We start from the raw sequence: 23,776 nt of genomic DNA on the forward strand, positions 1-23,776 counted from the left end.
AGTAAGTGAAGGGTAATTATGGAAAATAAGTCTGAAGAACAGACTGCAATGTGATTTTTGGATGAGAATATTAGGGTAAGAGATCTCAGCCTTCCTTCTTAGCCAGTGGGGATCCATTTAAATTATTGATTACTAAGATCAAAGTGACTATTTTGCAGAACATAGAGGAATGGTGGGATAGAGAAAGTAGAGAGAATGGCTAAGAAGTTCAATTGGGTACCTGCTTTATTCCTGCATAGGAGACAGACTGGTCATCATTAGATTGTATTAAGGAGACATGTCTAAGCTTGACAAGTATCTCTGCCGTTCATCGTTGGCAGGAATGAGGGACAAAAAGAGAAGTTCCCCGCTGCTGGTTTGGGGAATAAGTCATGGTTTCCTTCTTTCCCAGTTTGACAGTCTTACCAAAGGAGGCAGAATGCTCATACTTAAATAAAAGATGCCCAATACAGTATGCATGCAGACTTGCCTCTCCCTCTTTTCACTTCCTTTCCTCACTAAAGGCTCAAAAAGAAGATTGCTTTATTTTGCTCGTTGAGATGCTGCTTCTGTGTTTCACTTCTCCTCTTTAAAAATGAATGTTTTACCTCTTCAAACTAAGTTAAGTGCTACTCCCACCCTTGAAAATGAAGACTGTTCTTATTTCTAACCACCTGAGTGAAACAGGTCTCACAAGTTAAAAAGAAAAGTCTGAATTCAGTTGTTGGAACGATAAGGGCCTCTGTGTAAACGACACGGATGTACATTCTACGTGTCACACGTTTAAGACACAGACATCGTTCTCAGGTTACTTTAAATTTTTTAAACTCTCTGTATACCTGGACTCGAAAACTACTATGTTTAGGATCTCATAGTTTCTTTACCTTCTTTCATTTACAAAAATTAATATTTATTGCTATTTTATGATTATGAGAGTAATAAGTAAACAATGTTGAACATTTGAAAAATGAAATATACATTTACCTATAATTCCATCTTTGAAATCAAGCCTGTGAACATGCTCTACATATGAGTGCATGCACTCATATACACACAACCATACATGTGTCTTTGTACATATTTTTCACTCAGAACAAATGCCTAGAAGCACAAAGACATAAAAGGATATAAAGAGTTTACAGTCTTTAGATGTATATTTTAACATATTTCTCTATACTTGTTATCATGAATAATGAAACAGTAACCTACTTCCCTAAGAAGAGAAATTGCATAACTTTGTCTGTCCCGGCTTCCCTCTGAGTGTCTGTCAGCATAACAATAATTGAATAAATTATTAAGTTATCAATTTTTAAACCATGGTAACAACATGAATAACCAAAATAAAGTCAACAGATAAGTACAGAATGATATAATCCTGTCGTAAAATATCAGGCAGATTTTAAATGTTAAGGATAAAGGAAGCAGCATTGAGTACGATATCAGATTTATAACATGGCTGTATATATTTAGATGTGTATACACACACAACAGCTAGCTTCTATTGAGGCTTGACCATATGCCTTGCACTGTGCTAAGCTCATCAGATATACTTTGTCATGTAATTCTTGCAATAACTTTATGAGATAGTCACTGCTACTATCTCTATTTTACAAATGAAGAAACTTGGGTTTAGAGAGCTCAAGAAGCTTTTCTGGGCAACACAACTATAATAAATGGTGGTACTGGGATCCGAATCCAAATCTGAAGGCCTCTAGAGGCCTTCATTCCGAGCCACAAGGATATATACTGCCATTGGGGGGTTAGGGGGGAACACTGGATTAAGATATGTCAAAATGATGGTGGTCAAACGCAGGATAACTTTTGTTTAAATGTTTCTGGACCTTATAAAACATTGACATTAGCTGTGACTTACTTTGATAATCAGGAATAAATCAGTGAATAGTTAACAAATAGCACAAGCAGCCTTCGTGACTGAGCCATGAGGCCTAGAAACCTTGCTCTAACAGGACAACCATTATTATCACAAGGAGATCCTTTGTTTGGCCATGGGTTCTCCTTTTCCTTTCCTTGCAGTTGAAGTGGAGAAGTCTTCTAATGAGGCAGATGTCTTTTTAAGCTCCTCAGGTTTTTCTCTAGACAATGCTAGTTACTACCCTGCAGCTCCCACCCCTGCCAAAACAAACAAACAAAAACTCCACTAACTTCAAACAGTCTATACTCAACTAGAAATTTTTTTATAACACTCTCCAGATGTTATCAGGAAATATAATCTGGGGGGGGGGACCTTGAAAAAAGAACCATATAATATGCATAACAAACTGCAGAATTCATTCTTCCAATTTACGCTAAAATAAAGATTCTTAAAGGCTGTTGGGAGACGATAAGAGCAGAATTCCTTGTTCTGTTGTATATTCATTTTTAGTGCTATAACAACTTTGCAGTTGGAAGGTAAAAACTTCTTTTCGAAACATAATACAAAGTATGGAAAATAAAAATTTTTAAATTGCCTACACTTTTGATGGACAGGGTAATACGGTTTTAAAAGACTAAGAACTACTCTTCTAAATTTCATTCTAGATTGAGTCAACCAATATACGAGAAAGTCAAGTCCCACAGAAACGCTTTCACTGAACTGCACTTAGGCCTTCATGGGGAAACGTTACAAGACATGACCGCATGGGACGTGGGGGTGCGTGTGTACCCGATCACTGGGAGTTGTGCAGGACATCACACCATGGCCAATGTGACCGTCCCGGATGAAGACCCATAGGAAACACGGCTCAGTGCTCAGAGGAGCTACGTCTCCTGATATTACCTTTGGGCCACCAAATCATGAACCTAATTGTGTTTACGACTGCATTAATGGCTGGAAAATATATCCTCATCTGACTCCGTGTCACTTTCTTACATTTATTTTCCCCTTTCTCTCCTTTTTCTTGCTTATTTTTAATATTTTCAATTCAACTTTGTCCTCTGAACTGTATGCATCTTTTTAAGCTCCCTTAAATCCTTTTTTTATATACAAGGTTAAGTATAAATAAACACAGGCACATACTCTGCACATGTCTGTAAAACTATTTATGTAATACTGCTGTTTGGACATAAAAAGCACCCTACATGACTGGAACTGGCATGTCTCCTACAGACCAAAAAGGAGAAAACAAACTTTTGTTCCTTCTTTAATAGAGAGATCCAAACAGTCTAAGGTCTGTCAGCCACAGGCCATTCAGCAGACTCTTCAGATGACAACCTGACCCCAACAGAGAGGCTCGCATATCTGCAGGGTCACAATTACATCGTGCTTATGTTTCCGTGCCACTGTGCTCAGGAAGTGAGTAGTCAGGGTAGAAGACTTCTAGCTATCCTAACCAAAGGGATTGTCAGGTTAGAGATATGACATTTCCAAAACAAACAGAGTGGATGGATAAAGTGCCAGTACAGGGATAAGTCAAGAGATAGGACAATCAGGAAAGAGTAAAGGCCCAGCAGGCAAAGTAGGAGAAAAACTCAAGACAGAAGGGTTACAGGATACATTCTTCAAGGAAAAACAAACATTTCTGGGGCAAATATTTAAAAAAATAAATGTAGATTTAAATACATAACACTCCATCCTTTAGTCTTCCACCTAATAAGATTAATTCCTTTTAAAATGGTGCTTTCCAAAAGTATTTTTTTTTTTTTTTACAAATGTATTCAAAACACATGGTACATCTATGGTGGACACATCCTAAGGTGACTCACAGTGAGTCGCTCACTTGTATGGGCCCCTTCCCGTGTGTGGGGAAAGAACCTGCAACTGGCTTCTAACACACAGAATATGGCAATGCTGATAGAACATCATTTCCTTGATGAGGTTCTGTTATGTAGCAGCCGTGAAGGGAATTTACAGATGTAATTAAACTGACTTTAAATTGATTTCAAAAAGGGGATTATCCTGAGTCAGTCAGACTTAATCAAAAATGAATCTTTTCTTTAAATTAAAATTTACTGGTGACAATGGTTAGTAAAGTTACATAGGTTTCAGGTGTACAATTCTGTAATACATCATCTATAAATCCCATTGTGTGTTCACCACCCAGAGTCAGTTCTCCTTCCATCACCATATATTTGACCCGTTTTACCCTCGTCTACCACCGCCCCCCTCTTACCCTCTGGTAACCACTAAACTATTGTCTGTGTCTATGAGAAATGAATCTTTTAAAATGAATCTGGAGGCAACAGACTGGAAGGCAACTGTCTCTCCATTGCTGACTTTGAAGAAGATACCATGAATTCTACTGCAAGGAAATAAATTTTGCTAACCACCTGACAGATCTTGGAAGCAGATTCTCCCCTAGTCTAGCCTCCAGAGGAGAACATAGCCCAGTCACATTGATTTCAGCCTGGTGGAGGCCCTGAACAGAGAACCTTCTATGGAATGACTGGAATTCTGACCTACAGAAACTTGTGTGATAGTAAATGGACGTTTTACCACTAAGTTTATGGTAACCTGTTATGCAGCATAGAAAAACTAATACAACCTCTAAAGACAGTCAACTTGCATGGGATTTGCCTTATGATATCAACTAAACAGAAAAAAAAACGGAATGGAAACTTGAGATTCCTTTGTTTTAAGAGTTTCTAGCACTTACGTTTTTTGTGTGTGTAGCCTTAATGTTTATTTTTCAAACCACTTTATTGAGGTATGACTGACATCTGACTCTTTTCTGAACAGCTCACATCATACTTAGCCAAGCTGCTCTCCCACATTCAATGGTTCAGATTCGTAAACCAAAGCTGCTGCCACCATGTCCGCGATGCGAAGCCAGAGGACCAGCACATGCTGTCCCTGTGAGTATTCAGTTCTGGCTTGTCCAAAGACACTTGCCTCCGAAAGGCAGAAAATGTTTAGGCCGGCCAGGCTGCCACTTCCACAATTTTCTAGTTAGCCAACAGAGAATCATGCTACATCTTCAGAAGGTTGCAGTGACTCAGCATAATCAAGTCAACGCTTTCAACCTCAAAGCAACCAGACCATTTGTCCTCCCCTCACTTGCCATTTGGGCATGAAAACCACCAAACAAGCATGGGACCAGCAAACTTCCTATAGACCCGAAAGAAGGAGCCAAGGTTTCACTTCTATCTTAACACTGAGGTCAAAACATAATCTAAGGCCAGGCTACTCAGCTGAGACTCAGTTCCATAAGAGCATGGGCTCTCCACTGTGTGCAAAATTATACCCTGATGATGTATTTCCATGCCACTTGCCCAGAACGTGCGTAGGCAGCAATGGCAGCAGCGTGGGTGAAGGGGTTAGGCATGTGAACATTTGGAAAAATGGAGACTAGGGTGAAGAGGAAGTTTGTCTCTTCTTAGTGAAGCATTTTTCTGTCATTTAGAAACTAACCTTAAACATTCTTGTGTATAATTTTTGAGTGATGAATACAATGTTTTTGATATGCAGTTCAAAGGCCACAAGAATTTTCTCTTATGAAACGATTCCTCACAAAGCATTGGCAATTTTTTTTCAGCCGTGTGATTCCTATATACCAATTAAACTACAAACTACTATAACACTTAAATGTCCACATGGCCAAAATGTAGACAAAATCAAAATAGCAAATTTTTATTAGTTACAAAAGTCAAAGAGAATAACAATCATCTTCCCTTTCCTTTTCCTTTCTTTCTTTCCTTCCTTCTTTCCTTCCTACCTCTTTCATTTTTAATTTTTGAAATACTGAAGGCAACAATAGAGCAAGTAAGGAGCAAAGAGAATACCAATTATCTTTTTTTACTTTCCTCTTTTCTCACTACACACCCTCCTTCCCTCCTTCCTCTTTCATTTTAACTTTAGAAATGTTAAAAGGTAGCAACATAGCAAGTATGGAGCACAAACTGAAATTACAAATCCCGAGTTTGGGTGTGGGCTCCAGCAAATATTGAATTATCTCCAACAATCGATATAATCACTTGAGCTTCAGTTTTATCATCTCTAAAATAGGAAAAGCATCTGTACTGTCATACCTATACAATATATACCCATAATGTCATGCAATTCTTGAGATTATATATATATCTATGGAGATACTTTAGTATATATAAACCAAAGGTTACATGAAAGCTAGGTGCTTTTTCATTTTAATATTGATGTTTTCTCTCATAAACTGGCAGAGACAGATATGAAATTCTAAAAATGAGTGGTTACTTTATTCCTAACAAAAATTAAAATATTTGGAAGTAAATTTCATAGTTGCTGTCAGAAAAAAACAGGAAAAAAACAGTAACAGTTCACACGTATTAAGTGTTTTAATAACATTTATTAATGCCTGGCATGGTACTAAGGGGTACCACATTCTATTTTATTTCATTTCATTTTCTAATTTGATTCTCACACAAAGTAAGACCTATTATTATCTCCATTTTACAGATGAGGAATCTGAAGTTTCAGGAAATTAAGCAATAAGCGGTAAACCTAGGATATAAAAGCAAGCAATCTAGTCCAGAGCCCACAATTAACCACTCAACTGCTTCAATACATTTGCTGGGTTGACCTGCCAAGAACAGCAGCAGTGAGATGTGGTCTGGGCAGGTCTTTGTTGTTATAAGGCGAAGAATTCCCCTGGTGAGTTGGGAGGTCTAGTGTGGAGGGCATGCCCACCCATACCACAAGGAGACCACCACAGATCAACAGCTAAAGATAAGCCACGTTACTGGTGTACCATTTAGGCAGCCTGCAGTGGAAATGATGCTCCCTGGGGTTGTGAACTGAAGAAGTCCTGTAAGATTCAGAGCACTATGACTGACCTACAGCTAGCTACCAAAGTGTATCAGGGCCTCCAGGGCTGCAGCTGGGTCTGCCAAGGTCCAGAAGCAGAGGCAGACACTGCTGTTGCCTGATGGAGACTGGGCAAAGGGGTTGGAAACTAGACAGCTAGAACCAAGTAATAAACAAAAATGAGAACTAGGAAATAAGAAGAGTCAACTAGCCAGAAGGAAACAAAATAAAACTTAAGTAAAGCCAGTAACCAGCAATACAGGTGGGCCCCGGTCCTCAATGTGGGCTCCAAGGTACCGTAGGGTTCCAAAGTGAATTTAAAAGAGCACAGCCAGATCTTTTTAATTTGAGGGAAACAGTGACACTCAACATCTGTCAGACTCCAAGGGCGTCTACTAGCTCGAGGTAACTAAAGTTCACAGTTTCATCGTTAGATGGCATTACGTTCCTTTTGATGACGTCATGTCTTTGCAACATGTCTGCTATGATAAAACTTAAGTATTTCATAAAACTCAGCATAGAACAGGAAATAAAGATAGCAGTGTCTAATTTGAGTCCAAGTTTTGAGAAGTTCTGCAGTGCCCAATAGGCACATTCATTTCTTGATAACGGACGGCTGTTAAGAATTAGATGAAACTATTTCTTCCAATTTATGTGTTTTTGTTTTGGTTTTATGAAATGGCTACTAGTTTATTAGGACCTATATATTTAAGTTGATTTGACTGCATAATACATGAAACGGTTGGGTATTTCTTTTGGCCTAAAGGCACTGTGAAAAAAATTATCGAGACAATAAGGGCACTGTAAAGTTGTCTAGGGAAGACAGAAAAGTTGGGGATCTCAGAAGTGAGTTTTGTATATCCGTTTCCAAAGTCTTTCAGTATTCCTTGACACGGAAGCACCATCCAGCCCCAGGAAAACCTATCCCACTGAGTTTGGGAAACACAGTGGGTCCTGATCGTTCTGGCCTGCCCGTTCTTCTCACAATATAATGAAGATCTAGCAGGATGAGGATTATTAATCCAGGGACTTTAGGTTTCAACACAGCAATATGATCATGCTATGAAAACACCGAGTTATATATTTTATAATAGGGTCTACCAAGTACTTACATGCCTGGTATGTCTTACTTAATCTTTTGAGGTTTTACTGTTTCTGCCCTGACTCTCATCATACAGACAAGGAAACTGAAGCTTGGAGCAACTGAATACATTGCCCAAGTTGATTCCGCTGGTACATAGTGGCACCATGATTAGAATCCAGGCAGTTAGTTGGCACTTCAGAGCTAACATCAGTATTCCGGGTGCTATACTGTTCAGCTGTTAAGACCTTCAGGTTTCTAAAGAAATAAATATACATTAGACCTTTCCATGGAACAAAGTACTTCAAAGTAGTACCCTATTTCCCTGAAAATAAGACCTAGCCGGACAATCAGCTCTGATGCGTCTTTTGGAGCAAAAATTAATGTAAGACCCGGTCTTATTGCACTATAAAATTTTTGCTCCAAAAGACGCATCAGAGCTGATTGTCTGGCTAGGTCTTATTTTCGGAGAAACACGGTACATATATTTAAATGACACTAAATGCATTTCTATTTTTATTTGTTCTTAGTTTCTAAATCCCGGAAAAGTTTCCACCTCTCTTCTAGGTTTGCGAGTGTTTATCCTCACCAATAAATACAACGTGAATGCTTACAACATGGCACCATCAAGAGAAAAAAAGCCATCTAATATTGGCACCAATGTAACAAAGTATCTCATTCCCTTGTGGTAAGAGTATAGATTGGTACAAACCTTCTACAGAACATTAAAGGGTAAGTACTGAAGATTCATAAAGTCTCACTGAAGAAAGTAAGGATTAATATTAGATAATGTTTATCTCAATGTTATTTATAATAGCAAAGAGAGAAACAGAGAGAGAGAGAGAGAGAGAGAGAGAGAGAGAGAGAGAGAGAGAGAGAGAAACGAGAGAGAAAGCCTAAATGTCCAGTGATTATATAATATTGCGTCATTTGGATGTGCTGTATTGCATTTTCTCCCTAACCTCACCTTCCTCTACCTTTCTCTCCTCATCCTCTCCCTCGTGAAGCAGGTGTACGAACACACATGTCTGGGGACAATCACAGGCCCTTACCCACTGTTTAAGTGGTACCAATGTGTCCATTTCGAAAAAGGTGAAAACTAGACGTTAGAAATGACCCGGGATGGGTTTAATGCCATGTAATTTAAACCAAAGCCAGAGACTCCTACCGCTGTCACTGTCAAGGTTTATGTGACTGAAGTATAGACACCTCGATGCCAACACAAGGACTCTGCTTCGGCAGGTCTGAGCGGGGGCCCAGGAATCAGCCAATGGAACAAGCCTCCCAGGTAAATGTGGGTGGTTCTTGGACCACACTTCAAGAAACACTGAAGTAGTGAGGCCCTTCATGCTACAGATGAGGAAATTGTCATAAAGGTTAAGTGGATGGCCCAAAGTCACTCTAACCGGTAAGTGGTAAATCAGGAGTTAGACTACAGTTAATGCCTTTGCAACCACACTATATCACATTTCTTGCTTAGCATTCCAACTTTTTTTTTTGGTTACTACTCTATAAGCAGCAGCTGCAAAAACATTCATAGCTTACATTTATGTGACACTTCCTGTAAAAATAGCTTTCACAATCATTATCATATATGATCTTCACAAAAATATATTATCTATATTTGGCAGATGACGGAACTGAAATTCAGAGAGATTAAGATTCTTGCTTAAAATTTTATATTACATATATTTGGAGAAAAGCAGAACTTAATGAGTCATGATGACTAGTAAACACTCAGATGTTAACATAATTATCCTCTTTCCTTTTTAAAGAAATTCTCATAACCATAAATATTGGCCCAGGAAAAGTTAAAATTGGTAGATAAAATTAATTAAAAATAAAATTAACAGTCAAACTATACAAAGTAAAACTTATTACATATTAAAAACTCCCAAGTCAAACATTGTTGATAAAATTTATCTATAAAATAAGGTCAAATAAATGTGAGAGGAAAAAATTGAAAGCTAACAATGGCAGAAACATTGTTAAAAGACATTTTAACATTGTGTTAAAAGAAAAAACTAATCAATAGATTAAATCTTCATTTATAATCTATTCAGAAACGTTTGATTCTAATGAAAATTTCTGTTAAATTAAATCTGAAAAAATGTAGCAAATTAGAAATGTTGTAACTGTTATATATTAAATTGCTGAAGGGATCAGGATAGACTAATAATATACTCCAGAAAATACCTTCTCAACAAAAATTGACTGTTACTCTAATTCTGACTTAAATATCTATGTTCATTAAAATAGTAGAATAATGTCGTCAAAGTCTAATCAAACCATTAGGTCAAAATATCCCATAAGCAAAAAAAAGCAACATGGTGCTAAAGCTACACAACATTATTATTCAAGTTGTAGGTCAATAATTGCTGAGGGACAACAGACATCGAACGTGTAATGTAATAGCAGTATATCATTTATTACGTAATATATCATCGACAGCTCAATACATATGAGTAGAAGTGAATTTTCTAATTCCGTTTCCAATGTTTTCTGTTCCCGCTTCTAGTATCTTTCAAATTTATGCTTGTTTAGTGACAGATTAGTTGCCTTAAAGGTGGTAGAATTCATTCAGACTGAACTACAATATTAAGAAATGTCCTCATAAAAAAATCAATCTTATTACCTTAGCACAGCAATGTAATAATCTCTATTACACTCAAACTTACTATTCAAATTTGGTTTCTACAGCACTGTCTTCCCTTATAAATAAATTGTTCTTATGTGTTGGTATTTGTAAACATGCTAGAGGTATCTTAGAAACAGTGTTTTTTAATGAAAACATCTTCACTTTTTTCTTTCCCAAGGCATTATAATTTGCCAAATTAAATAGACCTAGTGCTCTAATCTCCACAACTGCTGTTTATTTGATCATTATACATCTACGAACTCTATAGGTTGTCCAAATACAGCCTCTTCTGTTTTCACTCAGAAACCCACTGATTGCAGCTCCTCGATTTATAGCTCGGCTTTTCCTTTTGGGCTGGAGTAATATTTGAAGAAGATATTCCTGGGCATCACATGCTCAGCAAGGTTAGTAAAGCAAATCCCTCCAGCATAACGCGGTGAATCATTTGCTGGCTACAGCAAAAGCTTGTCAGCTTTTCACTTCATCAGTCTCCAGTGCAGGCCCTGTAAGGCAAGGCTCCTATGGGCTATCTTCTCTCTCTCAAAAGAAAAGAAAACAACTCAAGCAAATGAATTCATGCCTGCCACATGAAGAGAAGCTTTTTGAAGTGCAGAAAGACCTGTTTAGAATGAACTCATGGAAAACGCTACTTAAAATGCAGCGTTCTCTGTGTCAACAAAAGTCAACTTGGGCTGAATAAATAGGTGAAGCCATGAATTTCCAGTCTCCTGATGCCAGATTCAACCCCACTTCTTCAAAAAGACCCTGTTATTGCTGCGTCACCCTACTAGGACTTCATATTTGCTTTGGATCATCACAATAACCCTCTATTGGTGGAGGAGACCTGCCAGGGTTTAAGTAAAGCCATGACCACACAGTCTAGACACTATCATCTCCACTAAAATACACGAATAAAAAAGAGCTTCTCAGAGGCACAGGCTCTAGTTTAGACCTCAAAAGGAGGCGGGGGGGGGGGGGCAGAAAGAAAATCACAGGTAGAAACACAAGAAAAGAAATCCTTTGCTTATATGGATAAACAAATTTCATTAAAATGTTTTCAAAAAGCATGACAAAGAATATGTCACAGGAGATAATTCAGTTATGAACAGCAGGTTCATTATACCTGTTCATAAGCATACATAATTTCTGAGAAACAAATGTAAGATTCTATAAACCAAGTATGTCCCTTTATTTCCAGACACCTCAAAAAAAAGTCAGAAATATTTAAATAAGTGAAACTCCATATGTACTTAAATTGATCCAGGATATTATGAAAACCTGTAAGACAAAGAGGAAAATCTATAGAAAGTTGACTGTCGTCTAAAATGCTTACTTGCCATCCAATGTCGGGTGTGTTGGTGTTGCCAGATAAAATACTTGATGCCCAGTTAAATTTGATTTTCAGATAAAAAATGAATACTTTTGTTAATATAAGTATGTCCCATGCGATTATTTTTATTTGCTAAATTTGGCAATTTGCGTGTGTGGATGTGTTTATCCTATAAGTGTAGGTGCCAACATCCTGGCTATGATATTTCGATGATGTACATGTCACTATGGATCTCTTCTTACTTTCCACAGGACAGTAATGTGTGTGTATGTGTAGAAATTCATCGCCTTCCTTATCAGTCAGTAACCATTCAAATTCATTTACTTTATAACTAATTGGATGATGTGAATGTGCTAACTATGGTCAATTAAAAAAAATGAATGTATTATACCAGTGAAAAATGGAGGCAAAATATTATAAGCACAAAATTGCCTTAAAATTATGCAAGCTTCCCCCTCTCACCTCCGGCAATTTACAGGAGATTTGCAAGCCTACCAGGAGTTATTGCATATCTAAGTGACATGTTAATTTGCAACAGAAGGAAGTGATTGAACACTGACTTCAATTCACAGTATCTAACAGAAATAATTTCTTTGCCTGGGTTCACATGACAAACTCCTACACATCATCTAAGTTGTAATTGCAATATCACCTTCATCAGGAAGTCTTTCCTGACATCACCCAGTCCGAAGACAGCACTCCCATAGCACCTTACGTACATGATTTACCATATTATATTGTATTTGTTTACTTATTTAAATGATCTATCATGACCTACTAAAATGAAAGCTCCTTCAGAATGAGATCTGGATTTTCATTTGTCTTTGTATCCCTACTCCTTAACAGAGGGCCTAGTTCAATACCTGTTTGTTGACAAAATATACCATTATTAACAAGCTCACACTAGACCTTAGCCGAAAATAGGTGTCCTTGATGGGCAAGCTGTGGAACTTTATAACAAATATTCCTTTGAATGAAACTCATTATTAACTCACATTGAATTTCAGGCTACACAGGTATAACTCTATTGTTACTAAGGAACCTGTAAAACTCCATCCAGAATAAAAGGCATGCTTCATTTATTCATTCAAAAAATATCTCCAGTTTGTTAAGTGCTGGGCCCTGTCCTAGGTAGGTGCTGGGAAGTAAGATAAAGCCCTGGCATCACAGTGTCCATAACCATGCTCCCAAGAGATTCATGAAGTAGCAGTGAGAGATTAGAAGATGAGTGAAACAGCCTTTTCCTCCTAGGTGAACAGTGACAAGGCCCAGAAGAAAGGAAACACAGGTATAAAGTTCGGACCAGCGGGAGAGCAGCAGTAAGGTCTCATGCCCCCCTCCTTTTCCCATTTCTTCCATTTATGCCAGACATGGTCCTTCACTGCAGATCCAAAGGAAACAGAATGAATGGCGCCCTAAATGATGGCTGGGCTGCCAGCTGTGCCCTAAGCCTCGCAAGTCCATCTGAAGGAGCTGATGACTCTTTCTAATACATACTGACAAAATCCATTTTAATAGCCAACACCCTTTAATCATCTCCGGGGAGTTACCAGGTCAGCAGTGCCATTTCTTGCGGTGCTCATAGGAATTTTCATACGTAGGGCTGAGGCTCACCTAACAAAATGCCAGCAACTCTGCAGTACATACGTATCTTTGGAAAAGCAAAGGTCACTCAGAATAAAACTTACAGCTGTTAGTAGAGTCACAGGTGCTCCAACACAATAGTCCTTGCATACCATGTCACAGAAGTGCAGCACCAACTCAAGCACCAAATTCACTGTTGTACGTACGCTGGTATGTGGTCAGTGGGGGTGTGTCAGAAGGAGAAAGAAGGGGTAGGGAGATGCACATGCCAACAAGGTCTAAGAGTAATGATAACACTTGCTGCCATTTAGGGTTTTACATTACACAGACCCTGTGCTAAGTGTGCCTTATATGAATCAGCTCCCAATCACTTGATGAGAAATCACTTGATGAGTCCTTATTTTATTAATTCTGAAACAGGCTCGGCAGAGAGGTGAAGTCACTGACTCATGGTTGTGAAACTAGTAAGCGAGGAGCCAGGACTGGAATTTTAAACGCTGTCCTATTTTACATCCAAATCTAAGCTCTCAAGCCCTAAGCAACAGTGATTCCCAGTGATCACCACAATTCATTCAAGGAATCTTTCCATCTCTTAGGACCCTTAACGATAAGGGCAAATGTCTGTGCAACATTTATATTGAAACCGACAGGAGTCTCAGCTAGACAAGGTCTGAATCACTCTCATCAGCCCTAAAATAAGAAAAAGCTTCATGTTCTGGCTGCTCTGTCCACTCCTCAAAAGGTGAGGTTAATGGGGTATTTTTGTTTTCTGTTTCTGTTTAAAAGTTTCTTCTGAGTAAAAATATTTGAATGGCGTTGGACAACAAAGGGTATAAAGAGCTGGTATTTGACACTGTTTTCTCTGTTGACCAGGGCCCAGGATTGGGGGTCTGGGCAGCACTGTGGGGCAGGGTGTCTCTCCTGACCATACCCAGAGCGCCAAGCCAGTGCTGGCCAAACCATCAAGGTGCTCATGAATATTCTCCAAGTTCTTCCTCAATGAGGCCTTCAGTGAGAGGCCACGGGGACCTGAGGAGACTTGGGGTAGCTTTCATTCCTCTTCAGAGCAACAGGACGTGCAGCTGGTCACCTGTGGCCAGGGAAGAAGAGACCCTTGTGTCCTCTCCCTTCCCCTAGCAACAGGACCAACTGGGGAACTGTCCCTTCCTGTCATGCGGCTCTCTACTGGAGAGCAAAGCAAAAACAAAATCATCTCTTTGAGACCGTCCTCTATGAATGTGCCACTCCCTTATATGAGGAATGGTCTGTCTAACACTAATTATTAAAGAAACAGTTGCGGAGAAAAATCACGGCCCCTTGCTTTTATTCCAATGCCATTTACGTTTCCCACCAGAAAACTCTACATGGCTGATCCACAGTAGCTATGCCCTTACTTTATTTATAGACTAATAAACAGAACGCTAAATAATCTTGGAAATCAAATTGGCCAACTTCATCTGATGGACGAAGGTACAGAGAAATTAATGCACAGAAAAAGCAACGGGCCCAGAATCAACCAGGCAGTTAATGGCAGTCAGGAATGGATCCCAGAGGCATCCTGCCTCAATAAGCATACGTGGGAAAACACACACAGTGGGTAAAACATAAACATTAAAAAATATGTATTTTTTTAAACTCTTACAATGCTATTACTAAGAAAGCTAACTGGATGCTAATATGTGTAAAACGATATAATGTGCAAGTAATGCACAAGTAATTCCAACGAGTTTCGTCAAAGTTTCATCACAAAGATTGCCAGTGGGTTAGAATGAGGCCAAATTCAAGGAGACCCTTTCTGTGGGTGCCAGGTTCCTTTATAGTCGGTGTTTACACCTAACCCTGGCTAGCCACATAAATACATGTTTATGTTCACAAAGAAGAAAATGATAGAAAATGTGACTAGGCCTGAGCAAGGTGGAGACAGAGGCAGTGAGAATAGCACCTTACTGGAAGTCAGCAAACCTGGATCTTGGTTTGGGCCACCAGTCAACTCAGATCTAAATTTCTCAGTTGAGAACTTCAGTCTCCTTATTTCTAAGGTGAGTGAGTTGAATGGTGTGATTTTCTTAAAGCACCCTTTCAGCTCTAAAATTCTAAATCTGGACAGAGCCTTGCTAAGGCTTTAAAACAGAGAGAGAGAGAGAGAGAGAGAGAGAGAGAGAGAGAGAGAGAGAGAGAGAGCTTGACCATCTTTACACAGTGGAACAACTCCAGTGTGGGTTGAGCTCTGCATTTAAAAAGCCAAAAGAAAACATAGAAAGACTATTAATAAATGAGCAGAAAGCAGAGCGTAGGAGGGTGACATACACCCTGGGTTGAACAGACCAGCCGGTTATCCAGTATCCCAACCACTTAGTGCCTGTTTTCACTAACAAAAGTGTCTCGGTTTGGATGATAAATTATATGGCTACCCCTATAAGGCACTGGTGTTCTTTATTTTGGGGACTCCTTCAGCATCTCTGACCACCCACAGGCAGAAATGCAAACTCCTTAGTGTGTTATGAAGGCTTTGACCTCTCCAGTCAAAACACCATCAGGCATACCCATTGTCTGCTAAGCACACCTGACTCCTTTCAGTTCCTCAAAGGGGAGGACCACTGCTCTTGTTCAGCATCTCTACCCACATCCCACAGGATGGCAAGCTCCTCCACACTCATCTAGACTCAGCTCAATATTGCCTCCTCTGGGAGGTCCTCCCTGCCCTCCACTCCAGATCACACTGCCCATACCTCTACTGGCACCTGGACCCAACTGTTTTACAGCTCTTTCTCGGTCTCTTCTACTACACTATAAGCTCTATAAAGAATGGAGTTTCCCTTACTCGCCTTTTTCTCCCTTAACACACACTTAGCACTCAACAACATGTTTGATGAATTAAATAGAGATGTACATGAAGATTTGCCAACATGATATTGGCCAAATTATCTTTCATCAGCATGAACAAGAAAACAATGGACTTACACTCACCTGGCCCCACCACTATCACCATTACCAGTCTCTTCCCAGGTATGCCTCATCAGTGTCGTGTGATGAAGGCCAGGGTCTACAACAATCCTTAGCTGCACACCAGGTCTGCTGCTCACAAAAGTGATCTCGGGCAAGTTACTGACCCTATCTTAATTCAGTTCCTTCAGGATACATCGGGGGAAAGACAACTTTCCTTCGTGGAAAGTTATAAACAGTGCACAAAGAAGAGTACCAAGGATTGATCCTGGCACAGAGAACATAGGTCATAAGGGGTCATTTAGCTTCAGTGGTGATCATTTCCAGCCAGAGCAGATCAAACTAGAAAAAGAATGTCCTCCTCTTCCCCCCAAAAATAAGCCCCACCTGGATTTATATGGTTTTATGTCCCTTACTCTGTCCCAGAGCTCAGATGCAAAACCTCTGCACCACCACCACTATTCTTCTCTTTCCAAATCCTGCTTTTCCTCTTTTCTAATTATCCCTGACAGAAATACCATCACAAGGAATAGAGCAGAAAAGGCAAGGACTTACAACTCAGGACAGGCTGTGGTCAAATAAGGAAGAACTTTTTGACTGCCACTCTGATTCAACTGTGAAACAGACTCAAAAGGAATTCCTGGGAAAAGGTCAAGTAAGGAGCATTCAAGTCTGGGGAAGGATTATATGACCTCATGCCAGGACAATAAAACCTCAAGTTAACTATGTATACCTGGAACAAAACACTCCCTCCATCAGAAGCAGTTACTGGTGTTCAACCAGCAAACAGTGGAAAAGGGCTGATAAAATGAGAGTTCTGAGGATCATCCAGGGGAACAAAAGAAGGAAAGGAAAGCTCCCTTAAAGCTTTCCTCTACCCAGGAAACAAAGCACAGGCAGCAGGGCAGTATCAACAGAAACAAACGGGATGACAATGTTTCAGAAACACAACATGTGCTGGTGGTTGTTTTTATTACAGAGAGACAGGATAACAGGGAGCTGAAAAACACAGGAGTTCTGGAACCAAAGTGCCTGAAATGAACTCCAGCTCCTGTACTTAACTAGCTGTGTGACCTTGTGCAACTTACCTAACCTCTCTGTACCTCAGTTTTCACCTCTGGAAGATGAAGACGACAGATAATGGTACTTATACTCCAATTGTACTTATACTCCATTAGTATTACAAATACTAATTTCTAAGATAGAACAGTACTAGGCAAAGGATTAATGCTACATAATTGTTTGACAAATAAACAGATTGTCACCCAGTACTCACTCAACAGCAGCTTACACACGACCTTGTGCTTAAAAACTACTTACTGGTATTGCCATCCTAAATCTCAACGGTGTATTTTACGTTGACTCCTCGGTGTTCGACTTGTTAATCAACAAATCCTTTTCTTGACCATGAGGACAGAACAGCTTTAAAACCCAGAGGTCACTGTGATGTGGTGAGATGGAAACTGACGGTTTTCTACACAGTTAATCAAACTGTATTCATCCCAAGAATAAATGAAAGTAAGATAAACATTATGTGGCCAGTCACTTTCCAAGCTGTTGTATTTGGATTGGAAGAAAATGGACAACACATTATTACAGTCCCTGCCTGCCATCACAAAGCTGACGGTCTGGGAGAGACGACAGACACTAAAAACCAAACATGAACCAAAAAGAACCCCAATTGCCGATGAATTAATTTACAGTGAGAAGAGCTTCAACTAGAAATTTTGTTCCTAAGAGACCAACCCACCTCTTCCACGCAATCAGGACTATACAGAATTTGAGCAGTGGAGTTCAATGTATGAATGGTCTCAGGATCACTCTGACAAGCATCTGTTTAGGATTTTGAATCCCCTATTGTAAGCTTTCTGACCACCCACCCCCTCACCTCACCCATTCTCCCATTCTTGCTGCTTTTCTCAAAAAGGCTACAGTCCATTTATTTAATTTCTCCTTCCTATGTTACAATCACATACACATATTGCCTCACCAAATTTCTTCACTTATCACCTGGATTGCAGTTTTCCATGTTCTAAAACTTCTTGCGTCACACACTTATAGAAATAATGCTATTTATTCCAAAAGTTACCTGTTACCTGTATTCAATTTTTATAGTGTCTATTAGTTTAAACCGCAGAGGGCAACATTATGTCTGTTATTTTGAAGTTTGAGTTGGTATGCTGCGGTGGAAGGGCAATTAGGGCAGACATACACCGAAACTGTTGCCCCAGAAACCCTCAAAATAATTCTCATTTAACCTGCAAAGCAACACAATGAGACACAAAAGTTAAATTTACATGAGTCCTTAAGCATACTGTACACCAGACTATGTTAGGCATTATACGAAGGTGAACACTAACACAGGAACTAGGCAGGTTCATGCTCCAAGTTCAGTAGTCCTTTTCTGCGGGCCGTCTATGAACAATAAGCACACGTGAGGTGTAACAGAAAAGTACCCCCCTTTGAAAAGTTCCAACCAACGTTCAGATCATCAGTACATCAATAAATATTTGAGGAAATGCAGAAGTAAAATAGCTCATGTTATTTAATTGCATACAGAGTTAGCATCTGCGGTCAACTGTGTTTCATCCATATCATAGAAAACATGTTTGGTGGCACAGGGGTGCTCAAGGTTTTTGCTGATAGTTCAACATACAGGGAAACCATTTCTGCACTTCTACTAAGCTGCATTGGATAGAATACGGTAATCTCACATCTGAGGGGCTGGGGAACCCAGTGGCATTCATCATCTGGGGTGCCAGTTAGTTACCGACGGGGCGTTAGCTGGGTCAGCAATTCCAATGTCTCATCCTTATCTTTACAGACCTCCATCAAGATACCCAGATATGATCTCCACGAGGCATTTACCCTAATTACCATAGATGGGACCAATTCCTCAACCAGAATGCTAGTTTATTTACTGATAATTAGGGCTTTATCTCTTTCCAGTGACTAAATTAATATAACTCCCTGAGGAGTTTCAGGGAAACCACACACCCCTGCTGTCAACACTGCTTTACAAATTGGAACAAAGAGCATTAGAAGAACTTCCCACTGAATTTCCATGGGAAAAACTGAAATGCTAAAAGATTTTTTTTTTTTTTAATTTTTAAAAACGTGGTCAAACATTATCCTGAATTTAGTCAGTCTATGGACAAAAATGTAATTCAATAGGGTAATTATTTAGACAAATTCCCACTGGATGAACTTTTAAAAGAGGTACCCTGAGCTCCAAAAGAAATGTTCTGTGTGTCCTTTTCATGCGTACATCTCCAGGAGTCAGCACAGGACTCGAAACTTAGATGCCCCTTAATTTCCTGGGTACATAAATCAAGAAATAAATATATTCCTCTTGATCATTACCATGAATTTTTCATCCAGGAAAAACAATAGTTATTCAAAGGTAAAGTTATTTGAGTGTACCTAAGTGAATAAAATCTTGTTCTTCCCCTTAAAATATGAATTAACTTCATTACTACAAACAAAAAATTAATGGAAAAAAACATGTTTTCATAAAGATGACTGCCACAGAATGTTATTAATTCGAATCCATTTTGTGCAGTAAATTTATACAAATTGTTGATATACCTACCTACATGCACGTGACAACAATTACAGAATGTGAAAAATAATGTATTTGGAAAGAGATTCACAAAAATAACTATATATATAAAAACACTTCCTATCTGAAAATCTGTAATAAAGAGACCACAATGCAAAAGTTCCACAATTGGGCTATAAGAAAACCTGTCAAAAGCTGGAATTTTCAATACTTGATAGCCAAACTTATCAATGACATCTTGCGCATCATCATTTGTACCAAACCACTGAGACATGTATTTCCCTAAAGCCAATTCTACAATTGTAGAAAGACGGGTATGCTGACTTTGCCAGAGATTTGATAAAAAGTCCCTCATCCCCTTGTAATTCCTGCATATATTCCTAGTGAATATTCACATTGTTGTTTACCACTATCATAAACTACTGTAGTTTATATCAAGACATTGAGAATCTATAAAGTAAGTTCCAAGCAAGGCAAAACTTACCAAGCACAATGACCACCGTCTTCAGAAGACTCATCATGGTATCGCGATTCCGCCGGGGTCCAGAACTATGCCGAGACATTCTCATAGTCCTCTGGCGAACGTAGCCAAAAATATGAGCGTAGAGAACCACCATTACGACAAAGGTCACCAAATTGAAAATGGCCCAGAAGACTAAGTAAGAGTCACTGTAGAGGGGTGCCATGTTGGAACAATTCTCAATATCACAGATGCAATTCCAGCCCACGCTGGGAATGGCACCCATAACAATGGCCATAGTCCAGATAACCACAATCACCACCACCACCCGCCGGTTGCTCATCCGTGTGTGGAGCTGCATGCGGAAAACTGTAATGTGCCTCTCAATCGCAATGGCCAATAAATTGGCCACAGATGCCGTCAGGCTGGTGTCAATGAGACCCTGACGAAGGAGCCACGTGCTGACCGTCAGTCTCCGGGTGTTAGGTCCTGTGTTGAACATTAGGTAGAAGTAGGCCAACCCGGCAAAGAAGTCCGCAGCAGCCAGATTAGCCATTAAGTAATAAATAGGAAAATGGAAGCGGCGGTTGACATAGATTGCCACCATGACCAGCAGGTTGGCCAACATGATGAAGATACAGACGGTGATTCCAAGTCCCATCACCAGTTTGCTAACTGTGTTCCATTCTGTGGCAAGATACTTTCCACTCCGGTTATAAAAAAAGGCGATGGATTCATTGTAGAAGCACTGTAGTTCATTCATGGCTGTGAACTAAAAAGGAAAAGAAGAAAGATGAAAAAAAGAAAAAGAAACCGCCGATCCAAATTTAAAGACATATAGATAACACAAGACTTCTCTGGTAAATGTGGCAAAGACAAAAAAAAGCAAAGAATTTGAAAATCTGATCCTGCATAATGTTCTGTGATTACATTGAAACCCCAAGGTTTCTCACTGTACTACTCTGTCTTCAAGATTAAAGACAGTTGGAGTTACATAAATGACAAGGTCTGTGCTTGGTGGTTGTACATCATTGAAGTCTACGAGAAAAGCCACAAGGCCCAGAAATCTCGCTTAAAATACATGAGACAGATGAGAATTCTGCAAAGCACTGCAATTGGAATATTTACCATAGTGAAATATACTTTGACCTGTTATTTAGGGAATCTGTAAACATAGTTGGTTTATAGATAGGCTATGATTGCCCTATTATTCTGCATTTCTGTTCTCACATAGAATATTCGATCTGTGACAGACATTTTTAAAGTGAGTCCCCAAGAGGACCATCAGTCCCAACATTTCAAAGAAGTCACTGTGCATCAAAGCTTCTTTGCCCAAAGCCAGCATTTGCTGTTCAACATTCCTGTGGTCTGCACTGTCTACCCCCACAACTCCTTATCCTCAGAATAGCATTTGCCAACCAATCGATGACGTTTGAGAACTTTTTTTTTTTGGAGGACATAAGAAATATGTTACCTAATGTAACCTCCAAAGAGGAGTTGACACTTTGACACTGCTTTACAAAAAAGAGATGTATACTTAGATGTCTTTTACAATATAGAGTGATAATTATGCGTTTTCTTATTTTTCCACATCGTCAGTTAGAATATATTTGCTTAGTCATTATTTATATGTTCACTAGAATCCAAGAAGAATTGAGGAAGTTTATAATAGAATAATATAGGTAGTCATTAAATTATTAAAATACGAGAAAATAAAAGTAACAGAGAGAAACTAGAAAATTACACATCAAGCAGAATAAATCACTTTTCCTGAAGGCTTAAGTTTGAGACCCCTAGAATTAGAAAATATTTCTTGAAGACAGCTCACATCCTACCTTTTTCCTTTTTATCTTGCACTGTGTTTTAATTAATAACTCAGCAAATGTGAGTTTTAACACTATTTTTTATTTTTATTTTTTATTTTTCAATGACAGTTAACATTCCAACATCATATTGTTTCAGGTGTGAAGCACAGTCAGCCACTATTTTTTACCAAATCATCTGCCGAATATCTACAGGTTGTACATAAATGTTTACCAAACAATGAAAGTTTCAAAACAGTGCAAAACACTTGTTAGTCTTCTACTTGTCCAGAAATCTAGAGTGTCTTTCCTCATTTAGATTTTACTACCTTTTAGATCATGCTTATATCATTACACTTACCACGCTGTATAATAATTTATAGCTTTACTAGTCTGTTTCTTAAAGAAATCACAGGGCAAGGGAGGAGGGAAGACCTCATCTTACACTTGTTGGTATTTTCTGTAGCTTCCACAGAACCTCATTCATTTGAGATCTCAGAATTTGGCTTGTAGTGTCCCATTCGACCCCAAATCTTGCCATTACTCTGGGTAATTCATCTAATTTTCTTGCATTTCAGTTTCTTGACCTCATCTCTGATGACTTTCTCTTTCATTACAACACAACTGCTCACTCCCATGGTCACACCCTGGACTTTGTATCCAGTCAGAACTATCTCCCTTTGGAAATAATTAACTTATACATTCTAAATACTCACCATACTTTCCATTCTTCCAAATTTCTCATTTTATCCCCAATACATCGATTCTTTGAAGTCCTCTATTTCCTTAATAACCTATCTTTTCCCCCAGTGAATTACCCTCTATGTCTTCCCCTTTTCCCTTATCCAGCTTAGATTCCATCGTATAGCATTTCAACATCTTTATTGCTAACACAGGAACACATTATCTTCTAGAAGACTTTGAAGTCAAATGTCCCTCAGAATTCAAAATTTTTTCTGGTTTCAAGACCAGTTACATAGTACATAATCAATATGTTATATAACATCCCCATCAAAATTTGGGACAGCACTCCATTATCATATACATTAATTTCTAAAGCAAAACGTATACATATATACACTAAATTTGATAAAGGTTAAAAATAGCCTAAAATCAATTCATTCAGAGCAAGTTTTACTACTGAGTCATGAAAAAATTTTCAGTTTCCAGACCCCCTTGAAGTTTATAATTTTAGATAAGTAAGCAGACCTCTTTATCTTTTAATCTACTTGTCTCACTGTACTTCCGTAATAATTTCTTAGAATAACACCAGTCTTGAATAAATGCAATTGGTTGCTACTTCCGTATCTACACCAAGGCTTCTAAAGTGTTAGAGAAAATTAACATATTTGGCAGATTGATTCTTGTATAAATTCATCATGTCTAACCTTAAGTGAGACTTCAGTGCCACAAGAAATCTGATTTTCCTCCTAATTATCATTCTATACTTTCTGCATAGTGACTATTTTAAACTTATGTACTGTTCTTTTGAGGCCCATCTTCCATCTCTCCATCAGCAGTTGCCAAAAGTGGAAAATGGAAATCATCAGATTAGAACTCCTTCACCTTTCTCCCACCAAAAAGACAAAACTACCTATTCAAGAATCCATCCCTTCTTCCTCTTCTGTTACAACGGAAAAGGTGTACCATTTGCCATCCAAGTGTTCTGAATCCCATCCATT

General features: G+C 38.8%; 1 protein-coding gene across 7 annotated transcripts in view; it reads right to left on the reverse strand.

The window, feature by feature from the left end:
- The window catches only part of LPAR1 (lysophosphatidic acid receptor 1), a 218,936-nt gene that overhangs the window by 32,238 nt on the left and 162,922 nt on the right, over nt 1–23,776 (reverse strand). For all 7 annotated transcript variants that reach the window (XM_081067696.1, XM_081067698.1, XM_081067702.1 and 4 more), the window contains one exon: nt 20,317–21,064. In XM_081067696.1, the coding sequence (XP_080923822.1) occupies nt 20,317–21,064 (748 nt within the window). The remainder of the gene's footprint in view (nt 1–20,316; nt 21,065–23,776) is intronic.

This window comes from Rhinolophus hipposideros (assembly GCF_964194185.1).
Source record: "Rhinolophus hipposideros genome assembly, chromosome: 11".
NCBI classification, from domain to species: domain Eukaryota; kingdom Metazoa; phylum Chordata; class Mammalia; order Chiroptera; family Rhinolophidae; genus Rhinolophus; species Rhinolophus hipposideros.